Source organism: Balaenoptera acutorostrata, chromosome 13 (genome assembly GCF_949987535.1).
Source record: "Balaenoptera acutorostrata chromosome 13, mBalAcu1.1, whole genome shotgun sequence".
NCBI classification, from domain to species: Eukaryota; Metazoa; Chordata; class Mammalia; order Artiodactyla; family Balaenopteridae; genus Balaenoptera; species Balaenoptera acutorostrata.
In genome coordinates, this window is record NC_080076.1 from 41,933,882 (window position 1) to 41,955,504 (window position 21,623).

The following is a 21,623-nucleotide window of genomic DNA, read 5'->3' on the forward strand; positions in this document are numbered from 1 at the left end:
CTTGAGGACGTAATGCTATGTGAAATAAATCAGAGAAGGAAATACTGTACGATCTCACTTATATGTTGAATCTTTAAAAAAAAAAAAAAAGCCACAAACCCAAACTCAGAAAAAGAAAACAGATTTGTGGTTGCCAGAGGTCGAGGTGTAGGAGGGGGATTGGAAGAAGGTGGTCAAAAGGTACAAACTAACAGTTCTAAGATAAATAAGTAGTAGGGATGTAATGTACAACATGATGACTATAATTAACACTGTTGTATGATATGTATGACAGTGTTAAGAAAATAAAGCCTAAGAGGTCTCATCACAAGGAGAAGAAAATTTTTTTATCTTTTTGTTTTTGCGTCTATACGAGATGATAGTTAACTTACTGTGGTAATCAGTTCACAGTATATGTAAACCAAACCATTATGCTGTACATCTTAAACTGATATAGTGCTGTGTGTCAATTATATCTCAAAAAACTGGGGTGGGGGAAGCAGCTTTTTCTTTATTTTTATGTGTCAATTTTATTTTATTTTATTTTTTACTTTTATTATTTCCTCATGCTTCCTTGTGTTTATTTTGTTCTTCTTCTAGGTTTTTGAGGTGGGAGCTTAGATTATTGATTTTAGACTTGTTCATCTTTTCTAGTGTGTGCATTTAGTGCTGCAAGTTTCTCTCAGCACTGCTTCAGCTTTATCCCACAAATTTTGTATTTTCAACATATTTGCATATGCTAGTTGAAGCATTTTTATGATGGCTGCCTTAAAATCTTTGTCAATAATTCTCAAATCTCTGTCATCTTAGTGTTGGCATCTATTGACTGACTTTTTTCGTTCAGTTTGAGAGACTCCTGGTACTTGGTATGATGGAAATTTTGCTTGATCCATAGATTTTTTTGTATTATATTATAAGACTCTGGACCTTACTTAATCCTGTTTTAGCTGGGTTTCTCTGACACTACCCCATCAGGGGAAGGAGATGTTCTTTGTTACTGTTGGGTGTGAGTGGGAGTTCTGGCTCCCCATGAGACTTCCACTGAGACCACAGAGTTGCTGGGCCACGGTGGAGGTGCTGACTTTCCACTAGGCCTTCTGTGACACCACCCCAGTGAGGAGTGCCTCCTTACTGCTGGGTGGGGTAGAAGCCCAGGCTCCCTCCTTTGCCTTCTCTGACACTACTCTGGAGAGGTGTTGGGCTTCCACATTACAGCCTTTGCTGGTGTGGATGTGAGTGGGGTCACAGATTTTTCTTTTTTCTCTTTTCCTTTCTGCGGTGTGTTTGGTTGGAGTAGATAGGGTATTTTCTAAAACTTTTCTGTCTTGCTAGGCTGCCCTTTTCCTGCTCCTTTGACAAGAGTGAGAAGACTTTTGTTGGAACTTTTTATATCTACACCTGTTAGGATTTCTGGGTTGCTGGCCTCTTCAACTTTGAATCTGAGATATATAAGGCAAAATGAAAACTCTGGGAACTCACCTCGTGTTGAACTCCCAAGGTCCCTAGCCAGTCTGCTACCTTTTCTTTTCCTATGTTTGGTTTATTTATAATGTCTAGGATTTGTAGTTGTGCTTTGCAGGAGGAATAGGGAAAAGTATGTCTGCTCTATCTTCTCAGAAGCAGAAGTCCTCTACAAATTGGGCTTTATATTGGAATTGGTACACATCATTTGGAACTCTGAGACTAGTGTTTTCTACCAGTATTTTCTTGTCTTTGATATTATAGGATATTTTCAGGTTTGCCTGTTGTGTTAGTATTTTAACAAGCTTATTTTAATGTAACTGTATGCTAAACACTAAATTTTACTTTTTATCGGTTTAAAACATACATTTGTTGTATGTGTTTTAAAGTACAGTAGTATGTAAAACTGCTAAGTAAAAATTGATTGCAGAGAGGTCAGATATTCCCAGATTAATCTGTAAATTCAGGGCAGTCTGTAAGAAATTTTATCTATAGATCATTGGGAAAAGTGAATGTGGAGGAAGAGCCAAGGCAATCTTTGTCTTGTGAATTTTGACAGTTTTGAAGGGAAAACAATAATGGAAGTAGTGTGCCCTTTTAGGTATCCACGCAGACTGTAAAGACATTGAAATTAGAAGAGTATGATGTTGGTAGAGGAAGAGAAATATACATATGAAAGGAACAGAGTAGAGATTTGTGAGAAGACGTATTTTATGTGGGCATTTGGTAAATTAGACACTTGAAACTCATGTGATAAGAGATGGAATATTAATAAATGATTCTTAGATTCCTAACTAATATCATATGAAATTATTCCAGTTGAATTAAAGATATAACATTGAAAAGAATCAACTATGGAGTCATGTAAGAAAAATACATATTTATAATCATTTCTAGTTTTGGATCATGAAAGGACTTTCTAAATACAATATAGGCCATGAGTCATATAGGAAATAGATTTGGCTACATAAAGTTATAAAATCCCTGAATGCAGAAAATATCAAATTTTAATTTAAGCAACAGATTTGGAGAAAATATTTGCACTACCTAAAACAGGAAAAAGCTAATATGCATAACGTATAAAATGCTCCTGTGAGTTGATAAAAAACAAACAGCTCAGTAGTAAAATGGGGAACATGATGTGAGTGGGGAACTTGAATTGAATTCCTTCAATTTAGAAATGAAGGAATATAAATGACTGAGAAATCAGCTTTAGTAATTTATAGGGAATTGCAAATAAAAACAGGATCATTTTACTCCCGAGAGATTGGCAAAGATCTTAAATATTAATAGTATTATGTTGATGTAGGGAAATGAGCATTTTCATGTGGTAGGAGTTCAAACAGTTGGCCTTTTTGGTGGGCAACTTGACAATATCTGTCAAAATTTAAACTGCATACCTTTTAACCTATCACCTCTGCCTGTCAGAATCTATCCTATAGAAATACTTGCTCAGGTTTACAAACATAAAGGTATTAAAGATTTGAAACAACTTATATATATATATATATATATATATATATATATATATACACCATGTGACTAAGTAGTTATTAAAAGGAATGAGGCTCTTAAAGAGAGTTTGTAAGAGATCTGTTTATGAACACAAAAATGCTTTGGATATATGAAGTGTGAAGAAAACTGTAAAACGTTATGTGTAACATGATCTTACTGAAGAAAAAATTCTGTGTATGTGTGTATCTGTGTATATGTGAATAAGTATATAGTATTTGCAAAGGCACATTAAATGGTATGAAAAGGATACACATACTAAATAATTAACTCATTCATGGTGAGGGTGTGGAGATGAAAGGAAGATTTCACTTTTTATGCTCAATTTTTATTTAATTTTTAAATTAACTGTTTATGATAGACTTAAAATTATATAAAAAAGTAAGTAAAGACAATAAGATTTTGAACTTCCATGAACCCATCACCCAGCTGCAGCGTTACTAACGTTATACCTTTCTGGTTTCATCTACCTAAATCTTTCCTACCCTGATACCTACTTTTTTTCCTTTTTTTTTTTTTCTTAAAGCAAAACCCACACTTCAAACCATTTAAAACACATATGTCAGTATATATTTATAATAGATAAATTAAGCCTTATATTAAAATTTTAATGTAATTGTAAGAGCTCTGTCACACCTAACGAAGTTAACTTTGATTTTTGATTTTTTTTGAACCTAGTCCATGTTCAGTATCCTAGTTTCCTTGAAAAATGTCTCTTTATAGTTAATGTTCAAAGTAGAATCCAAAAAGGTCCACTCATGACATTTGGTTAACAGTTCTCTTTAATTTGTGTCCCCTCTCCCCCCACATTTTTTTCATGCAGTTTACTTGTTGAGGAGACTGTGTCGCATGGACTATAGAATTTCCCTCCTTAGACATTTGGGTAATTCCGTCCTTATGGTGTCATTCCCAAAGCATACTGCATTGCCTGTGTTATGCACTTCCTGCTGCATCACATTAAGAGATACCTAATGTCAAGTTGTTCTATATTTAGGGATGAGATTGATCAGTGGATTCAGTTGTTATCATTATGAATCCATTATAAAGTTCCTCATCACCTTTCACCCAGTGATTTTAGCAGCTTCTGATGGTGGATGGTTAGACTCCTTATTTTACCAGGAGTTGCAAAATTATGAATTTCTAATTCTTTTATTCTTTCTGTGTTTATTATGCAGAATTCTTCTCTAACAGTGGTTCTCAAAAAGTGTAGGCCTCTGCAGCATCAATATCACCTGGGAATTTGTTGGAAATGCAAATTCTTGGGTCCTATCCCAGACCTACATCAGAAACTATTGGTAGGAACCAGTTATATGTGTATTAACAAGCCCTCTAAGTGGTTCTGAGGCATGCTGCAGTTTGAGCATTTGTTGCATAAGAACTTTCTTCATCAGCCATTGTTGACTCTGAAATACAGTTCATCCAGGAAAAGGAGGATAAATGGCTTATTTTTTCCCCCTTGCCAGCTGAATTAGTTCTTTAGCAACCTTTTTTTTTTTAAGTATTTTTTATGAACTTATGGATTTTTAGCTGTTTGTGTTTCAGACCATTGTAGTCGTTCTTTTTGATACTCTTTTGCCAGTGGCAGCATCTTGGGGCATTACTTGTGTCCTTTGGATACAACCTTGGTAGTTTTTAAAATAGCTTTCTTACTTTCTATCACGACGAGATGTTACAGGCTCATCTTATGTAGTTCCTGCTTTTATTAACAAAATGTTATTTAGGGACCGTAGTATGTGTTGCTTGATTTCAGTGCATTTCTTTGAGTGCATTTAATTACTTTAATACTTCTTTCATTGGTAAATGGGGATAATAACTTATTCTGTAGGGTTGTTTTGAAGACTAAATGAGATACGTAATAAACTTTTAGAACAGTGCCTAGGTCATAAGAAACTAGTCAATATTATTTTATAGATATTCTTAATCGGCCAAAAAAGTTTTAGTTTCAGTTCCACTCTATAAGCATAATGTGAATATACAATGTGATGTGTATTCTTTAGAACTCTTCCAGTTCACAGTGTCTTTTTTATAGTGGTGTTATGGTCCGGGATGAAGTTTGTGCTTTTCAAGATTTTAAGAATTCATTTGTTGCATATACCAAAATGAAGGTTTTTAAAATTTGAGGAAGCAGAATTGCCTTGGGCCTTTTAGAATGGGAAAGATGTCCATTTGTCTGGGCCTAGGTGGAGTGTTTTTTTAAACCAGACATTGAGACAGGAGAGATCGTGGGTAAATGGACTTGCAGGACAAAGTCAGTTGGTGGAGCGCCACGTCAGTACTACCCAGAAGCCCTTTTCAGCATGGAGGCTCAAGTTAATCATTTAATCTATAGCTCATATGTTTCCCTGTTATGACTTCTTTGTTGGTAACTCTTGATCCCCCTTAAATTCTTTCTTGATCTTCCCCCAGAGTAAAGCTATCTACTATGTATGTGTGTGTTTGTTTGGATGTGTGTAATTCAATACTATTAGATATCTTTCTATATTTTTATATAAATCGATCTCATTTTTTAACAGCTATAGAGTAGGATTGTATGAATGTACCATGATTTAATTAGTTCTCTCTTTTGTGTTTTATCATTAATATCCTTAGTGATTTCTTTGTGCATTTATGAGAAGATACCCATAGGATAAATTCCTAGAAGTGAAATTTGCAGGATCAAGGGATTTGTGCGTTTACATTTTTCATAGATATTGCCAAATTATTTTTCTAAGAAGTCTCACTAATTTATATTTTAATCACAATGTCTGAAGGTATCTAAAGGTGATAATCTTACCCATATTCTTGCCAACTTTAGTTAGTGTCAGACGTTCATCTTGATCAATTTAACAGGTAGAAAATGATAGTTGGTTTAAATTGCTTAACATTTGTACTTTTTGGCCTTCCCCTTCACACTACTTGCGTATTTTTCTATGGGGTTATGATTTGTGAGAACTCTAGAATGGAGGAGGTGAAAGGAAAATATTTGAACTCAATACACTGAAAATAAGAAAGAGTGCTAGACCTGTAAGAAAGTTTGTCTTCCATAATCAGAATTTGAAGTTGAGGTTTCTGAAAGTAGTGTTAATTTTACATGTGTTCCCCTTTCAGCTGCTGGGTGAGGTTAAGACCAGAAGCTAAATTAGTAGAACAAATAATTAAAGACATAGGTTAGGCCAAAATTTATTGATTTAGTAAATGTTGAGCAAATTATGAATCAGCTACTAGCCTTGATTCCATAGATTAGTAGATGAGACTGACAATTGTTGCTTTAGATGGAATTTAGTTGGGAAGCACCAGATTAAATAAAAACAATTATAGTTGGAGTAAATGCTCCATAGGAAAAGTATGAGGTGGTATGAGAGAGCATGTCAGGGCTGCCTAACCTATGTGTAGTGGGTGGTCAGGGAAAAATTAGAGGAAACCATTTAACTGAGGTCTAAAGCATGGGTAGGAGTTGGGGAAATTGGAGGAGTAGTAGTGCTGGGCATGAAGAGAGAGTAGTGTAGAGGTGGAGACAGACCTTTTTGGGCCTTTGGTTCATGTTAAGGATTTAAAATGTTATCTGGAGAACAGTAGAAAATCTTTGAAGGATTTTAAGCAAGGGATGGGCTACCAAAAGTGTGAGGCATCCTGGCAGTGATACAGGAGTATGCCAGCTCTATCCATTTTTCACCCACCTCAGCCATTAAGAAGCAGCCATCTGTGTCTGACTGAACTGTTTGTCCTGTCCAGGATCGATAGAATCCATTCAAGAACCATCTGTTGATTATGCATTTTCTGTGGCAAAGAATATAACTAAGTTAAAGCAGTTTCTGCCTTACAGCCACCTATCCATCCATATGAACATGTTTTCTAGTCTGTGATTCAGTTTATCAGGGAAATAAATAAATAAGGCTGTCCAACAGTTGTTAATAAATCCTTAATAAATTTTTGTTTCAAGATAATGGCTTTTCTTCTGATGCCCTTCTATAAGAACTGCAGTAATGCTCATTGGTGTGTGTGTGTACGTGCATGTGTGTGTGTGTGTATATATATATATTTGTTTATTAAATTTTTTTGCTGCCTCTCTATATAGAATGCTTCCCTTGGAAAGAAGGTTCCTGTGTTTACAGATAAAACAAATTTTTTTTAGCTATTTGTTGTATTTATCAGCATTATCATCTACTGTGGTTGTAAATTTCAATCTACATAAAAACACAGTGTTTAAATTAGATTATGATATTCTGTATCATATCAAAACAAGTAGGCATATGGTCTGAACAGTGTAAGAAAATAAGTAATGATCCTATCACTTTCTGATTATGAAGAAGTAAAACTAGATTATGAACTCAGTATGAATTAGTGAGACTAGATGGCATTTCTGTAATCCTTTGAATAAGTTTGTTTCCTATTGTTTACTAGTCTGGATTCTTCTTTCTGAAGCTTTGTAATTGATCCTTATTTGAATTGTTTGTGAATTATTGTGTATCCATTTCTTACTTGTGTGATGAACTAAACTTGTATCGCCCTTTTTGGGGAGTATGCTCAACTTTTTAGGTAATACTATGTTCTCTTATATTAGCCAGCCAGATATTATTATTATTATTATTATTATTTGTTTTGATGTACCTATTCATATACAAGGCCCCTGGAAAAGGGCTATACTTAGTACCTACAGGAGCTTAAAATTTAGTTCAGTGAGGTGAGATATAAGAAAATGGTTTCTCACAATACATTGACTAGTCCTTACTTGGCTTATATTGGTACAAACATAGCAGTATACACACAGACTAACAGGGATATAATATTGAATTTATGGTTGCTTTCAGTGGTGGTGTCATATATTAGTGGAGAGAAAGAATTTAAAAAAGAACTAACCTACTTAGTCATGTGACCTATCATGTGCCAGATTGCATGGTGCTTGCAAACTCCTGATTGAACAGGAAGGGTTATTTTTGGTCTGTGCCCAGCATGGTCCCTGGCACATAGCAAACATTAAATAAACGCTAGTTAAATTGAATGGAAGATTGGGAAAATAGGTGTCTTTATAAGGAACCTGTGAACAGTAAAAACGTAGAAGTTGATTACATCAGACCCATTATTTAGCCTTATATTATGTTGCCAATAGAGTTATTTCTTTAAGAAATTATGAAATGGCTTGTTTGCCCTTTCTGTTAACTTTGCATGTCTTAGTAACAATTTATGGCTCTGTTATTTATAACTTATAAAAATTTATTTGAAAATCATTTTGTGATTTTCTTCTGTAATTGCTTGTTGTGATTTGTTGCATTAGTTTATTATTTGTTCTACATAAAGTTTTAAATGGAAGTAAACTTTTTTCCCTGAAAATTTGGAAAAGGGTATAATTTATGGCAATTTCTAGTTTTTCTCATATTTTAGCCTGGGTTCCACAAGGAAAGAAATGAAAATGATGTTTTGGTATTTGGATTCCATACTAAAGCCATGCTCCTGGTACAGAGTTCATTCTTTGGAATATACTGGGAAATGTATGTTGAAATCTTGAAAATTTTTACTTTAGTGTACATTGCAGAAGTGATTCTGAATTATTTTCAAGAGATTAGTAGCTCACAAATTTTAAAAACAGTGTAAAATGTATACTTTTAAATGTTTGTGGTAAAATAAACATAACAAAAAATTGACCACTTTAATCATTTTTAAGTGTGAAGTTTAATGGTGTTAAGTACATTTATACTGTTATGCAACTATCATTAGCATCCATCTCCAGAACTCTTTTCCTCTTATAAAACTGGAACTCTATACCCATTAAACAGTAACTCTCCATATCTCCCTCACCCTAGCCCCTGGCAATCACCATTCTACTTTTTCTTTGAATTTGACTATTCTAGGCACCTGATATAAATGGAATCATACAGTATATGTCTTTTTGTGACTGGCTTGTTTCACTTAACTTGATGTCCTGTGGGTTCATTCATATTGTAGCATGTGTCAGAATGTCCTTTCTTTTTAAGGCTGAGTAGTATTCTATTTGTATGTATATACCACCTTTTGCTTATCCGTTCATCTTTTGACAGACACTTGGATTGCTTCCACTTTTTGGCTGTTGTGAATAATAGTGCTAACATTCTAAAATATTTTGGTTGAGTTGCTACTAAATCTTCTCTAAAGGTAATATCCTCTTTCATTTATGACAGTAGGCATAGTCCATTTGTAAAGAGGGAATGCTTTGGAGTTGGACTTTTAGGAGTCAAATCATGGCTGATCCCTTCCTGTCTATTTCACTGTGGGCGGATAACCTTTTTGATGTCTATTTTTATTCAACTGCCAAATGCAGATAATAATGGTACCTTACATTATATGGATTAAGTTAGGTTTTATATATATATATATATATCTATATATATAAAGTGCTTAGAACAGATTTGAGTATTTAAACTCATTTTGATGCTAAGAAGGCAAATACTTGGATTAAATAATACTTTTAATACTTGGATTAAATAAGACCTTTTCTTTGTGTGGGGTTTTGTGGGCAGAGGCAGGGGTAGGTACAAAAAAAAAAAAAAAAGATAGGGTTGAATACTGGGAAAGTTACCATTATTATCATTTTCATGGGAAAGGGTCCTGGTATCTTAACCAGTTATACTCTATGGCTTGACTAACCAGACAAGCCAGAAGAATCAGAAATTGGTCTCTGTTATTGCCATCTCTCCCTTATCTTTATTCTATGCCAGCAACTTTCAAAAGCACGAAAATTGGTGGGCTGCAGCTTTAGACAGGCAAACCAGGTTATGCAGTGGGCGGCACAGGTTTGTAAGGTCTGATCAGTTGTGACTCAGTATTTTACAGTTTCTTATGAGAAGGTTGGGATGCTAGTTTCCCCTAAAAGAAAAATGTGAACTCAAAAGTGGGTTAAATTTTAAATTGAGTACTCAAATCTTGAGGACCAAATCCACCTTGCCCAAATATTTGTTTTAAATCCAATAAACTGGCCCACATGAATAGTGCACTGGATTATCAGTCCTGATCATAAGTCGCCTACACCATCGTAATGTGATGCCACAAAGTATGTTGTTTCTGAATATAATTGTACAACTTTGAATGATTCAATTTTAATTCTAGTAAAATTGTATTATGAAAATAGTCAATATAAAAGATTGTGTTCAACTAATAGGTTTTCCTTTTATATATGAATCTTAAGTCATTTTCAATACTACTATGCCACTTAACATTGTAACCAGTAAAAAATGGATTCTGGTCAGCAATTCGTGAAATCTTATCTGCTCTTTTAGGAGGATGACTATACCCACAGAATATAGTGAGTAGAGGCATATTTTTGTCAAGATGAATCAGTTATTTAAGGCCATGTAATCCAAAGGGGGGAAAAAAATCTAAACTTTGTCCATTTGGTTTCCCTAACATTTACTTTATTAGCTTGGCAAATATTTATTTCATAAGCAAAAAGTATGTAATTGATTGAAGTGATGTCTCTTTCAACCTATTTTACATTTTGTATTCTTTTGTTTGACAGTAATATTGAGTTTTAAATCAACATGGGTATTAAAATAGTCATAAATTCAGTTAAGATTTAAGGTACCATTTTAATAACATGACCAATCACCATCTTAAGTGGCTGTATTTCATGTAGTGTTTAATAGTTTTAATAAAATTGAGTACAGGATAGTCAGATGTGAGGATTTCTGTGTATAAAACTATTAGTTTGGAAATAATTAAGACTAGCAATCAAGGATCGCTCAGCCAAGATTGATTCCAGTGAGAAGGATTCTGGGAGGTTGGCAGGACGTATGGACTGGCATCTCCTCTCTCTTTTGACCTTTCCCAAATTCTTCTGGTTTGTGGTAACTTGTTAGTTCCACGTTCCAAACCAGGACCTTCTGTTGTAAGATAACTCATGCAAGTGGTTACTATCTTGCCTGGCCAGGGCGGGCGGTTTTGGTCAGTGTTTCCCTTAACAGTCTCTTCGTCTCACACCGGCTCTGCCAGACACAGGCGAGGAGGGGCCAGGGCCTCCCTCAAGCTGCGGCCTCTGCCTCCTCCCTGCCCGCCTGCCCACCTGACAGCTGGTCGATCCCTGGCCCTGTGGTGCTCATGTGCACGACACGAGGTGGTAGTATTTTTATTTTTAAGGTTTGATTTTTTTTTTTAAATATAGAATTAGGCTTTTTATCTTGTGTCATGTAACAGTCTATTTCCTTACCACCAATTTCTTTTTAATTTTGGATTAAATAAATAATTTTGTTTTGGGAAAAAAAAAACTAACTAATCAAGGATAAGTGGTTTGGGCGACTTAGAACTGTAAGGAAACAGATATTTCTTTGACTAGCTCTGCCTCTTAAGTTCTCTTTTTTCCTCACATGAGTGATCTTCAGAAACCAGAGTAGTTATCTTTTAAAGAATAATGACTTGCTAAGTTTGGTAGTAGAATGAGAAGCTAGGGTTGAACATAATACACAGAGGTTAGTAAGTTTGTCGTAGTTCTCAAACTGCTTAATTCAGGTATTGAGAAAGTTTGTCTAAATTAAGTGAGGATATTTTAATTAGGTTAAATTTTTTTTTTTTTTTCAGCCAAACCAAACAGGAAGCTTACTTTTCTCTACCTAGCTAATGATGTCATTCAGAACAGCAAAAGGAAGGGGCCAGAGTTTACAAAAGATTTTGCACCAGTTATAGTGGAGGCTTTTAAGCATGTTTCAAGGTATGATAATTGTTTTGGGTACTAGGTAACCTGTTGTAAATGCCTAATGTGTCCTTTTGCTAAAACTTGCCTTAAGACATTAAAATAAAAAAACAGAGTATATATTTCTTTGAAGTTTTCACTTGAAAAGACTTACCTGTAATGGCATTTGTAAATGTGTTAAATACTTGCTGTGAAGGAAAAATTTTTTGAGCTGTTACTAAGGTGGGCATTTGGAGTATTTGAATTTCACCTTTTCCTTAAGTAACCAAAAGCAACTGCCATTTTGGAATGAAATTCATTAAGAGTGAATGAATGTGTTGAATTGAAAATTTGTGTGCTTATAAAACTATCCATCTTCCAACTAATGTTTCTGGAAAAACTTAGTACCCTTTCTCTCATATTGCTTCTAATGATTTTAAGGTTTTCTAGTGTGTGGGTGTATGTCATAACATTTTTAAATGCTTTGGAAATACAGAATATTTAAAATAATCATAAGCCTGTTGAAAATTTTGCTACAGAAAAATTCTGAAGGTAGAAATCTGTACTTTTAAAATGCTTATTTCCAAACATGATATGCAAATATTTGGTAGATTACTGGGTAAACATTATTGGGGTAGGCGATTAAATCAATCTAAATTATAGAAATCGGTGGTGAATGATGATCTGTGTTGAATGATTTAAGGATGAAAATATACTTACCACATGCCCTGCAGGTTTAGTCACAGTAGATTCATTTTTTAAAAAAATTATAGAGTGTGGAAAAAAAATTACAGAGTGTGAAACACTGCAGTATATTGCTTTCTTAAATTAATATTATTCATCCTTCAATTTAGATACTCTTACCATCTTTTCAGGTGCTGGTGTTTCTTAGAGTTTAGTCCTGGGCCTTCTTCTGGTGTCATATTCTTTACTAGCCCTCTGGGTGATTTCATACATTACATGTATTTAGTTATTATCCATAATCTAAAAACTGGCAATCTTATGCTTCAGTCCAGATGTTTTTCCTTTTAGTCCCGTATATCCAATTGCCTATTGATTTCTAGTTGTATGCCTCCAAACATCTCAGACTCACTGTGTCTGTTATTGAACTCACTGTGTCCTTCCTCCCTGTCAAACTTTCTTCTTCTCTGGGTTCACTCTGTTGATGAATGGCAACTCCATCTGTCCAGATGCCCATGTGAGAAACTAGGTGTTATCTTGAACTCTCTGTGATATAGTGATTTATAATATATCAACTGTCCTTTCTCCTTCACGCCCCTTATCCCTTATAGTACATATAGTTCCCTCGGTTCTTTAGATTTCTTTCCATTCCAATTACCATAATGTCATTTCTGTATAATTACAGTAGCCTCCAGTATTGTTTAATCCATTTAGGAAACGTTGCAGAGCTGATACAACGCTCTCTTGCCTTTGAGTGGTTCTCGTTTGTCCTAGAGATCAAGTCTCAGGTCCTGAGTAAGACTTCAGGTGTTCCTTCATGGCCCAGGCTACCTCTTCAGTCTCCTGTCTCACATTCCCCATGGCCATCCCGCAACCACCACACTCTCTCACACACACTCTATACACTATACAGTTTAAGCTAACTGAATCTCTTAGTTCTTTCTGCCTTAGGCTTTTTAATATATGTTGCTCCTCCCTAGAATTCAATAAAATATTTATTGACCACCTACTATGTGCTAGTCAGTGAGGATACAGTAGTGAAAGAGACAAAGTTCTGTTCTAGTGGAGCTTACATTTCAGTGGATGACAAAGTAATAGACAAGTGAATATATATTAAAATGTCAAAAGATAAGTACTGTGAAGAAACGTAAAGCAGGGAAGGAGCTAGAGAGTGTGATGGTGCTCAGTTATTTTATGAGATAAAGATTGACTGTTTTCGGGAGGTAGCATTTGAACAGAGACTAAAGGGAGGGATGAAACAAGCCATTTGACTCTAGGAGGAAAGGATCCTAGGTAGAGAAAAAACTTGGTAGAAGCAGTGAGATAGCCATGTGCTGGGCATGTTTGAGGATCAGCAAGGAGATTTGTATTTAGGAAATGTGGACTGAGAGGTAGCCAGGAAGCAGAATATGTCCACTTTGTGGCCCAGGACAAGAATTTCGCTTTTATTCTTGGTATGATTGGTGGTTCTTAGAGAACTGAGAGCAGTATGATATGATTTACTTTAGTAGAGAATAGAATGAAGGAGTAGAGCCTGGGAGACCAATGAGAAGACTGTTACCAAAATCCAGGCAAGATCAACGAAGATCCTGCATGCCGCAACTAAGACCTGACGCAGCCAAAAATAAATTAAATAAACAAATAAATAATAAATCTTAAAAAAAAAAAATCCAGGCAAGAGATAATAGTGGCTCAGTCTACAGTGGTAGTGATGAAGGCGGTGGAAAGTGGTTGGAAGTAGTCTGTTTCCCACTTCCCTGTATATCCAGTCTTTAGAACTCAGATTAAATACATCATTTCCTCAAATACCCTTCCTCACATACCCTTCCTGGTCTCTCTTGAAGTGGACCGTGTCTCTCTGTTAAGCCTGTCTTTAACACCCTATTCTCTTTTGTGGCACTTATAAAAATACAGCTGCCATAAGCTCCATTTGTATCTCCAGTGTCAGAGATAGTACCTTGATCAATAAATATTTGTTAAATAAGTTTAAAAATCACCCATTAGAAATCTTCCTTAGCTTTATGTTCATCCCCCATTAGGTTACGGGTACCTTCTTGATAACCCCTAGTCACCAGTACTAACACTTTCATCATTTTTTGTTTAATAATATGTCTCTAAGCTCTTTAAGGGAAGCAGGGAATATGTCTATCTTGGTCACTTCACCCCTGAACTGCTGGTCACATAGTGGAACTTAGTAAACATTTGGGAGCTTTTTTCAGGGAATGAGTGTCATTGTATTTAATATCACCATTATCTTTGCAATAGCACTATGCATTTTACTGTTAATATTTTTATCTTTCTTTAGTGAAACTGATGAAAGTTGTAAGAAGCACCTTGGAAGAGTGTTATCTATTTGGGAAGAAAGGTCTGTTTATGAAAATGATGTATTAGAACAACTTAAGCAAGCTCTGTGTAAGTATATAATCTTTTATCATTATCTCTTCATTAAAATGTATTCTCATTAATACTTAAATGTTCTTTCAATTCAGATGGCGATAAGAAGCCTAGGAAGCGAACATATGAACAGATAAAGGTGGATGAGAATGAAAACTGTTCCTCTCTAGGATCTCCAAGTGAACCACCACAGGTAGTGGTTTTTCTCTGTTAAGGGAGTTAATTGCTAGTACTTCATGTAGCCATCAAGCTTTACTAATTTCAATGTTTTACTTCTGTAAATTGACTTTTATTATAATTCTGGGTACAGGAAAGAAGCTATGTGAATAAGTCTTATTTTCTGATTAATACATTGCTTATGTTTAATGCAGTGTGTTATATATTGTATATTAGGCACTTACATTTTGCGTAGAAAGAGTATTTGATTGCTAAGTATGATTAGGTCTGATGAGATATCTACCATTTAAACAGTTTCCTTTTAAATAAATAAAACATTATATGATAAGACTATTCTGTTGTTTGATTTAAGTATGCTAAAAATTCCATGCCTAGAGATAAGCACCACTCTTTTAAGTATTTTTGCTTTTAAACATGTAAACATGCATGTTAGAGTTAACGAGTATGTATTCATACAGTTTTGTGTAACTATATAAAACCATGTAGTTCCATGGTAATAAAATAAGATGAATCAGAATCATTATCTTAATGCTCCATGTCCTCCCAGGTTGATACAATATAGCATTTTCTAACCATCAGATGATTCCAAAAAGACATTTTTACCTTAATTATGTGGGCATTGAGTCTTAAAGCTTCCTGCTTCTATGTTTCAAACATATAGGAGGGACAGATAAAATTTTAAAGGAGAAAATGAAGACATAGCCATATTCTTAAAACAAGGTAAATATTGCCATGGGCTACAAATGGTACAGAAACATAACTCAAAATGTGAGCCAGAGTATGGTTCCTGCTGAGCTTTTGTCTGGAAGCAGACATGGTTTGCAGAAAGTAGTATCCTCTAGAGTAACAAGAACTTAAGGAGTTGGAGACCTGGACCAGAACTCACTGCATGAAACCTGAAGCTGGATGAAGCTCTTTCCGCCATGAAAAGAGCTTGAAATAAAGATACAACCAATTACTGCCTGGAATTGTGGATTTATATCAGTGTTAGTACTCGGGAGGCAGAAAGAATTTGACTGAGGGTCTCAGCTAGTACCTGAGTCAAGCCCCTACTGGGGCTTAATGACAGGAATGCTGAAGCCCATATGGTCACCATGGATAAGAGCTTGAATAGAAATGTAATAGGAACATAACGTTTGGAACAACCAAACACTAAGGCTTGTATTTCTCTCTGTTTGGTAATAATTCAAGACAAGGAATCACTTTTTGCTAAGAGCCCCGTAATGACTCCATGAACAGTATTTTACCCCAGTTCTAAATATAGGGTCTTACCCTCTCCTATTCTACCTGATGAAAGAGTAACCTAAGTTGTACTTCCTAGGAGTTTCTGAGTAACCACCTGACTCTTCCCTAGTACTTGTGTAAAATGCTATCGTGTTTTGTTTTATAATGACTGTTTTCAGATTAGTTGTACTGCGTAATTCTCAGTGGTTCAGCTTTATAGTTACCATTTTATATATGTCATTCTTTATAAGAATGGCTAAAATTTCTCTTTATAGAATGTAGTTGAACACATTTCATTCTCCTCTATCAGGAAGTCCTAGGCTAGTGTTGTTCGAGACAACTTTGCTTTCTAATCTGGATCCTTGACTGAGCTTTGGGAACTTAGAATTAGCTCATGTAGGAGTGTGAAGGTGCAATGAGAGTAGGTTGTAATTAAAGCATGCGTACATTGTCAAAACCGTAAAGCCAGGTTTCTTCTTAGAACTCCAGAAAATTTTAGAACTTGCTAAGTGATTAAAAATTAAAAATATATAAGTTATTTGGGGCACCATGGGAAACAAGCTTCCCGGTAATTGTCATTGCTCTTAAGCTCACTTTCATTGTAGAGGGGAAATATAACAAAATTATTTTTTTAAATATTGGGATTTTAAACATGTAGTGGTGAATTAAAAGCACACTTGGGATAGTATATTTCTTATTAGGTTCCATTCATTCTTATCATGTTTGATCATTTGCTATGTGCTAGACCCCATTGATAGCATTTTTTATAAGGGAATAGCTTAAAGAAAAATCAGTTACTGGCTGTTAGTGTCATCTGAATATATACACAGAATTTGAATATCCTATATTTTTCATGTATGTGTGTAATTTCCTAGTGTTCTAGGATCTAGGCTTAGAGATGAAAAAAAGAAAGAAAAAAGAAAAAGGGAGGTGGGATGGGAATGGAGACTAGTAAAAAGAAAATTTACTCCATTTTCTTTGGAATAACTTTAGATATATTATGAATTGTGAAATCATCAGCAGAGACTTGCCCGTCCCTCCTAATTATAGCTGGTATGAAAACAGTGCAACTAAAATATTCTGATGATAAAATACTGGTTAAGCATTATATAAATATTAGTCACCAGATATATGGAACTTTGTAATATTTTAATGATCTTAGTAACAAACCATAGAGTAGTTAAGGTGCCATATTTGAACATACATATTCCAAAACTACATTTCTCTTACGCTTTAACTACTTTATTGAGAAATGGAATTTGGGGGGCTCTTCTTTGTTGTGGTAGATGATGATTTGTATCCCCCATCCCCCAATATCCAATTTAATACAAAAAATTCTTATGTATAATGATAATACAATGACTATATCATACATAAAACTTGTATTCTCCAGGTTGAAATTATAGCCTGCCTTTTACCACTGTATGTATTTGGCTTATAAATGAATCACATCATTTTAATAGTCAGATAATTATTTTTACACTATCTGTCTCCACCACTAGAAATATCTATATGTTTCCAAATTATATATTTCCAATACCTAATATAGTGTAGCTTTTTTCTTAATATATGAAAGAAATGGACTGTCTCTGAAAGCAGTTTAAACTAATAAATAGCCCATAAGGATTAAGGAATATGAAATAAATTTCAAGTCTTTTATATTTGTTTAAGCTTCACTAATTTTGCTTCTAAAGTTGTATAACTTTTTAGACTCTAGATCTCGTTAGAGCATTACAAGATCTAGAAAATGCAGCTTCTGGTGATGCAGCAGTTCATCAAAGGATAGCTTCTTTGCCTGTTGAAGTTCAAGAAGTATCCCTACTAGATAAAATAACAGGTAAGAAAAGAAAATGTGATCTGGAACTTCTTTGGGAGTTGGAGTAAGGAAACCACATATGGCATTGTTTTTGTTGTGTAATAATTTTGTTATTCTGTGCTTTTCTTAGACAAAGAATCTGGAGAAAGACTTTCTAAAATGGTAGAGGATGCTTGTATGTTGCTGGCAGATTACAATGGCAGATTGGCGGCTGAAATAGATGATAGGAAGCAACTCACTCGAATGTTAGCAGATTTTCTTCGTTGTCAAAAGGAAGCCCTTGCAGAGAAAGAACATAAATTGGAAGTGCGTAACCTTTTCCTTATTTAGTGCTTATTTATTTAATTTATTTTTTGGTAGGAATTTAAAAATAGCTTAATATTCCTGAACATTTTGCATTTTTTGGACATAGACCTTTTTAGACAATGGCCCAGGTAAGCTACTCCTTGCATTAATTGGTTTCTTTTTATTTGAACCAAATCAATCTGCCTAAGTAAATTTAGAAATTTGGAATTAGCAGAATTGGTTGCATTTTAAAATTATTCACGTGAAATTCCAGTAATAGTATTTCGTCTTCTGAGCTTAAACCTTTATCTTCAAGAACAAAAATAATGGGAAAGTAGCAGTTGGTATAAAGTCTGGTGTCAACTACGGTAAATTATGGTTGGACTTATTTAATTTCTGTCTGAGTACATGCAGTCTTTTGGGTATACAGTTATGAAATAAAGACTTTTTGTTATGGGTATCCCCAGTCTCCCTGTTCCTGAACATCATTTTTGTTTGGGAAGGTAGTCTTCAAGTTACTCCTTTATTCCCATCCCTGATTCTGATGCTTAACATATTCCTACCCAACTCTTGGCTCAGACACACCCTTAGGTAGAAAGTTATTATTGCTTCTTTAAATTGAATGATGATTGATACTGTTGATGAGAAGTCTGGAGGTGCAGGGGTTAAAAAAAGAAACACTCTCAAATTTCCTTTGAGCACAGTAGCCATTGTCAGGGGTGGATGAACCAGATTTGGTTTTATTTAAAAGAATCTTGCATTTGATTAGTTCTTGTTTAAATTGTTTGCTGCTGTAGCAATTTCTTTTTCTAATAATATGTAGGAGAATTTCTCATATGTCTGGATCCCTTTTTTAAGACAGTTCTCTTTAAATTTGTAGGTATGTTATGATGCTGCTCTCTTAAGTTGCTTTTATTTATTAGTGTTTAGTTCTTGTTTCAGCAGTCTCTAATTGTGCCAAAGATGATTGCCATCTCTACCTGTGATAGCAGTTAATTAGTATCAGCAGCAGAGCTCTCCCACCCCAAATTGTAGCATTGTTTAGCATTGCATCTTTTCAGTCTGCCCCTCATCTGCTCACATATACACACTCATAGTTGTTGACACTGTACTCTACTTTTAGAGAGGCTGCCCAATTTTACATAGAAAGGAAAAGATAGAATTTTTCAAAAAAATACATTTCATAGTTAACTTGCCAGTTTTTGATCTTGTGATGGAACTTCAATCCTAAACATACTGTTACTTGTTTTATTGTTAGCAGAATTAAGGGTAAGTAATGTCATACAATTTTTGTCTTTAGTCTTTGGTATGGTTTCTTTAACTTCTATTGAGCTTCTGTTGCAGGTATTGGACATGGGCGTATCTTCTAACGATGTCATCATCATTAGCATATTCTTCCTGCTAAAAATAAATATCAAAATCCAAAGCCTGAATTGTCTCATGTTTTTGAAAATTGAAGACTGAAGCTTTGTTATTCTCCTTCATACTGCTTTCTCACTTAAACTGGTTATATATCACTCGTTACAAAAATAGCATTTATATTTGAAACGTGTAGAAAAAAGATCAGATACCATCCCACCTTAACCCCCTCTTTTCCCAGTGCCTTCCGGCCAGATTTCATGTTTGATAATTATAGGTGGTGAGGCTGATGATAATAATGGCAGTAAAATTTACCATGTGTCAGGTACCAGCTGGATTTCATGATTGATAATTATAGGTGTTGAGGCTGATGATAATAATGGCACTAAAATTTACCATGTGTCAGGTACTGTTCTAAGCACTTCACATATATCAACTCATTAAACCTATGTAGCAGGAAATGTTATTATCCAAATTTTACAGATAAAGGAAACTGAGGTACTGGGAGATTAAATAACTTGCTAAAGGTCACAAAGAGGCAGTGAGTTGTTTAGAACCTAGGGAGTCTGCCTGCAAAATGACAATTTCGCTTTCAGTTTTTGCTTAAATGTAAGATTACAGCAACAGCTAAAGCCCTCTCTCTCCAACTGTTTCCTCCCTCCTCGGAGGTAATCACTTTCTCCAAGTGTTCTAGGAACTTTTTTGTTGTTTTTTAGCATGACTGGATTTTCATATTATAAATAAACCACCTAAATTATGTCAAACTTTTCTTACAAGTAAAAAATACTTAGATTTCTAATAAACTAGGAAGTTATTCCATAGAACTCTTTGTAAATTATCATTTATAACTAGGTGATTCTTGTGTCAGAAGATGTGAAAATGATTTGAGTTATTTAGACGCTTTTTTGTACCAAGTAGGTGGCATCCCTTTGAAGTTGAGACTGAGAGGTCAGGATTTATACTTACCATATCAGCTGTGATAGCATCACATAGTTTTCACTTATCAGGCATCTTTGAACATCAACTGTGATTGACCAGGTATTGACATGTCATTAATTGCTCTTTAAAAAAAAAAAAGGACATAAATTTAAAGTATCAGTTCAGGAATTGGCTATTTCATATTTCTTAAGCAGGCCACTGTTAAAGCATTTGTAATGAATGAAAACATGAAGTGTTTTTAAAATTTTTGAAAATTATGAATCATTTTTTAAACTTGTAACTACCTTCAGCTGGTTATTAAAGCAGATAACTTAAAATAGACTAATAAACCTAATTAATAAACCTAATTTATGTTTAAAAATCTATTTCATAGATTGCTATGGGAATCATTCACCATGATAACATTTTGTCGCTCAATTTTTAATACTTCTTTTCATGATACAATTGGTATAAGAAAACATGCTTTTATAAAATCCCTGTTTAGACCTCCATAGAAAATTGGAAATCAAAGTTTGATGGCTCTTAAAAGGAGAAATCAAATCATAGTTCCAAGTTCTAGAAGTCAGGATGGGAAAGCTGTCAGAAAGGATAGTGTTTATCTTTTGTAGTCTTACATCAGTATATTCAGATTTACCTCATTTAAAAAAAAATGAGGGCATAATCATTGTATGAATGTTGTTTAAGTCAGTCCCTTCTCATGGTGTCAGATTGCATCTATTGAGTTGCTTTAAGTTTTGTGCATTATAGGTAGTACCAGAGAGAACATCCTGGTGATGCAGGTTTGTACAGCTGTGCTAGTATATCTGTTGGATTGATTCTCAGAAGTAGAATAGAATAGGTGGGTCAAAAAGAATGTCTGTTTAAATGTTGATAATGTACTCAAGCCCTCCAAAAGGTTTTGCCTTTTTAAACTCCTTGAAGTATAAGTGCATCTTTTCCTGCACAACCTCACCCAACACTGAATGTCAGTGATCTTTAAAATTTTTGCATATCTGATAGGTTAAAAAAAATTTTCTATTCACTCAGATTGCTCATTTAAAAATATTTATTAGCCTTTTTATTTCTGCTGCAAATTTCCTATATCCTTTGGCTACTTTTCTGTTTGGTTCTAAGTTTATGGTTCTAAGACAAATTAATATTTGTCTTTGCCTTTATAGATTCTAGGTTTTTTGGATATAGTTAAGA

The 21,623-nt window shown here is 34.5% G+C and overlaps 1 protein-coding gene across 2 annotated transcripts in view; it reads left to right on the forward strand.

Annotated features, from left to right (window-relative positions):
* The window catches only part of RPRD1A (regulation of nuclear pre-mRNA domain containing 1A), a 72,568-nt gene that overhangs the window by 20,867 nt on the left and 30,078 nt on the right, over positions 1 to 21,623 (forward strand). The window contains exons 2-7 of one of the 2 annotated variants that reach the window (XM_057527205.1): positions 11,473 to 11,602; positions 14,550 to 14,656; positions 14,734 to 14,831; positions 17,750 to 17,876; positions 17,986 to 18,161; positions 19,485 to 19,619. In XM_057527205.1, coding sequence (XP_057383188.1) covers positions 11,473 to 11,602; positions 14,550 to 14,656; positions 14,734 to 14,831; positions 17,750 to 17,876; positions 17,986 to 18,161; positions 19,485 to 19,604 — 758 coding nt within the window. In that variant the 3' untranslated portion in view covers positions 19,605 to 19,619. Of the gene's footprint in view, positions 1 to 11,472; positions 11,603 to 14,549; positions 14,657 to 14,733; positions 14,832 to 17,749; positions 17,877 to 17,985; positions 18,162 to 19,484; positions 19,620 to 21,623 lie in introns of those variants that run through there. The other variant, XM_007167085.3, reaches the window with a different exon arrangement.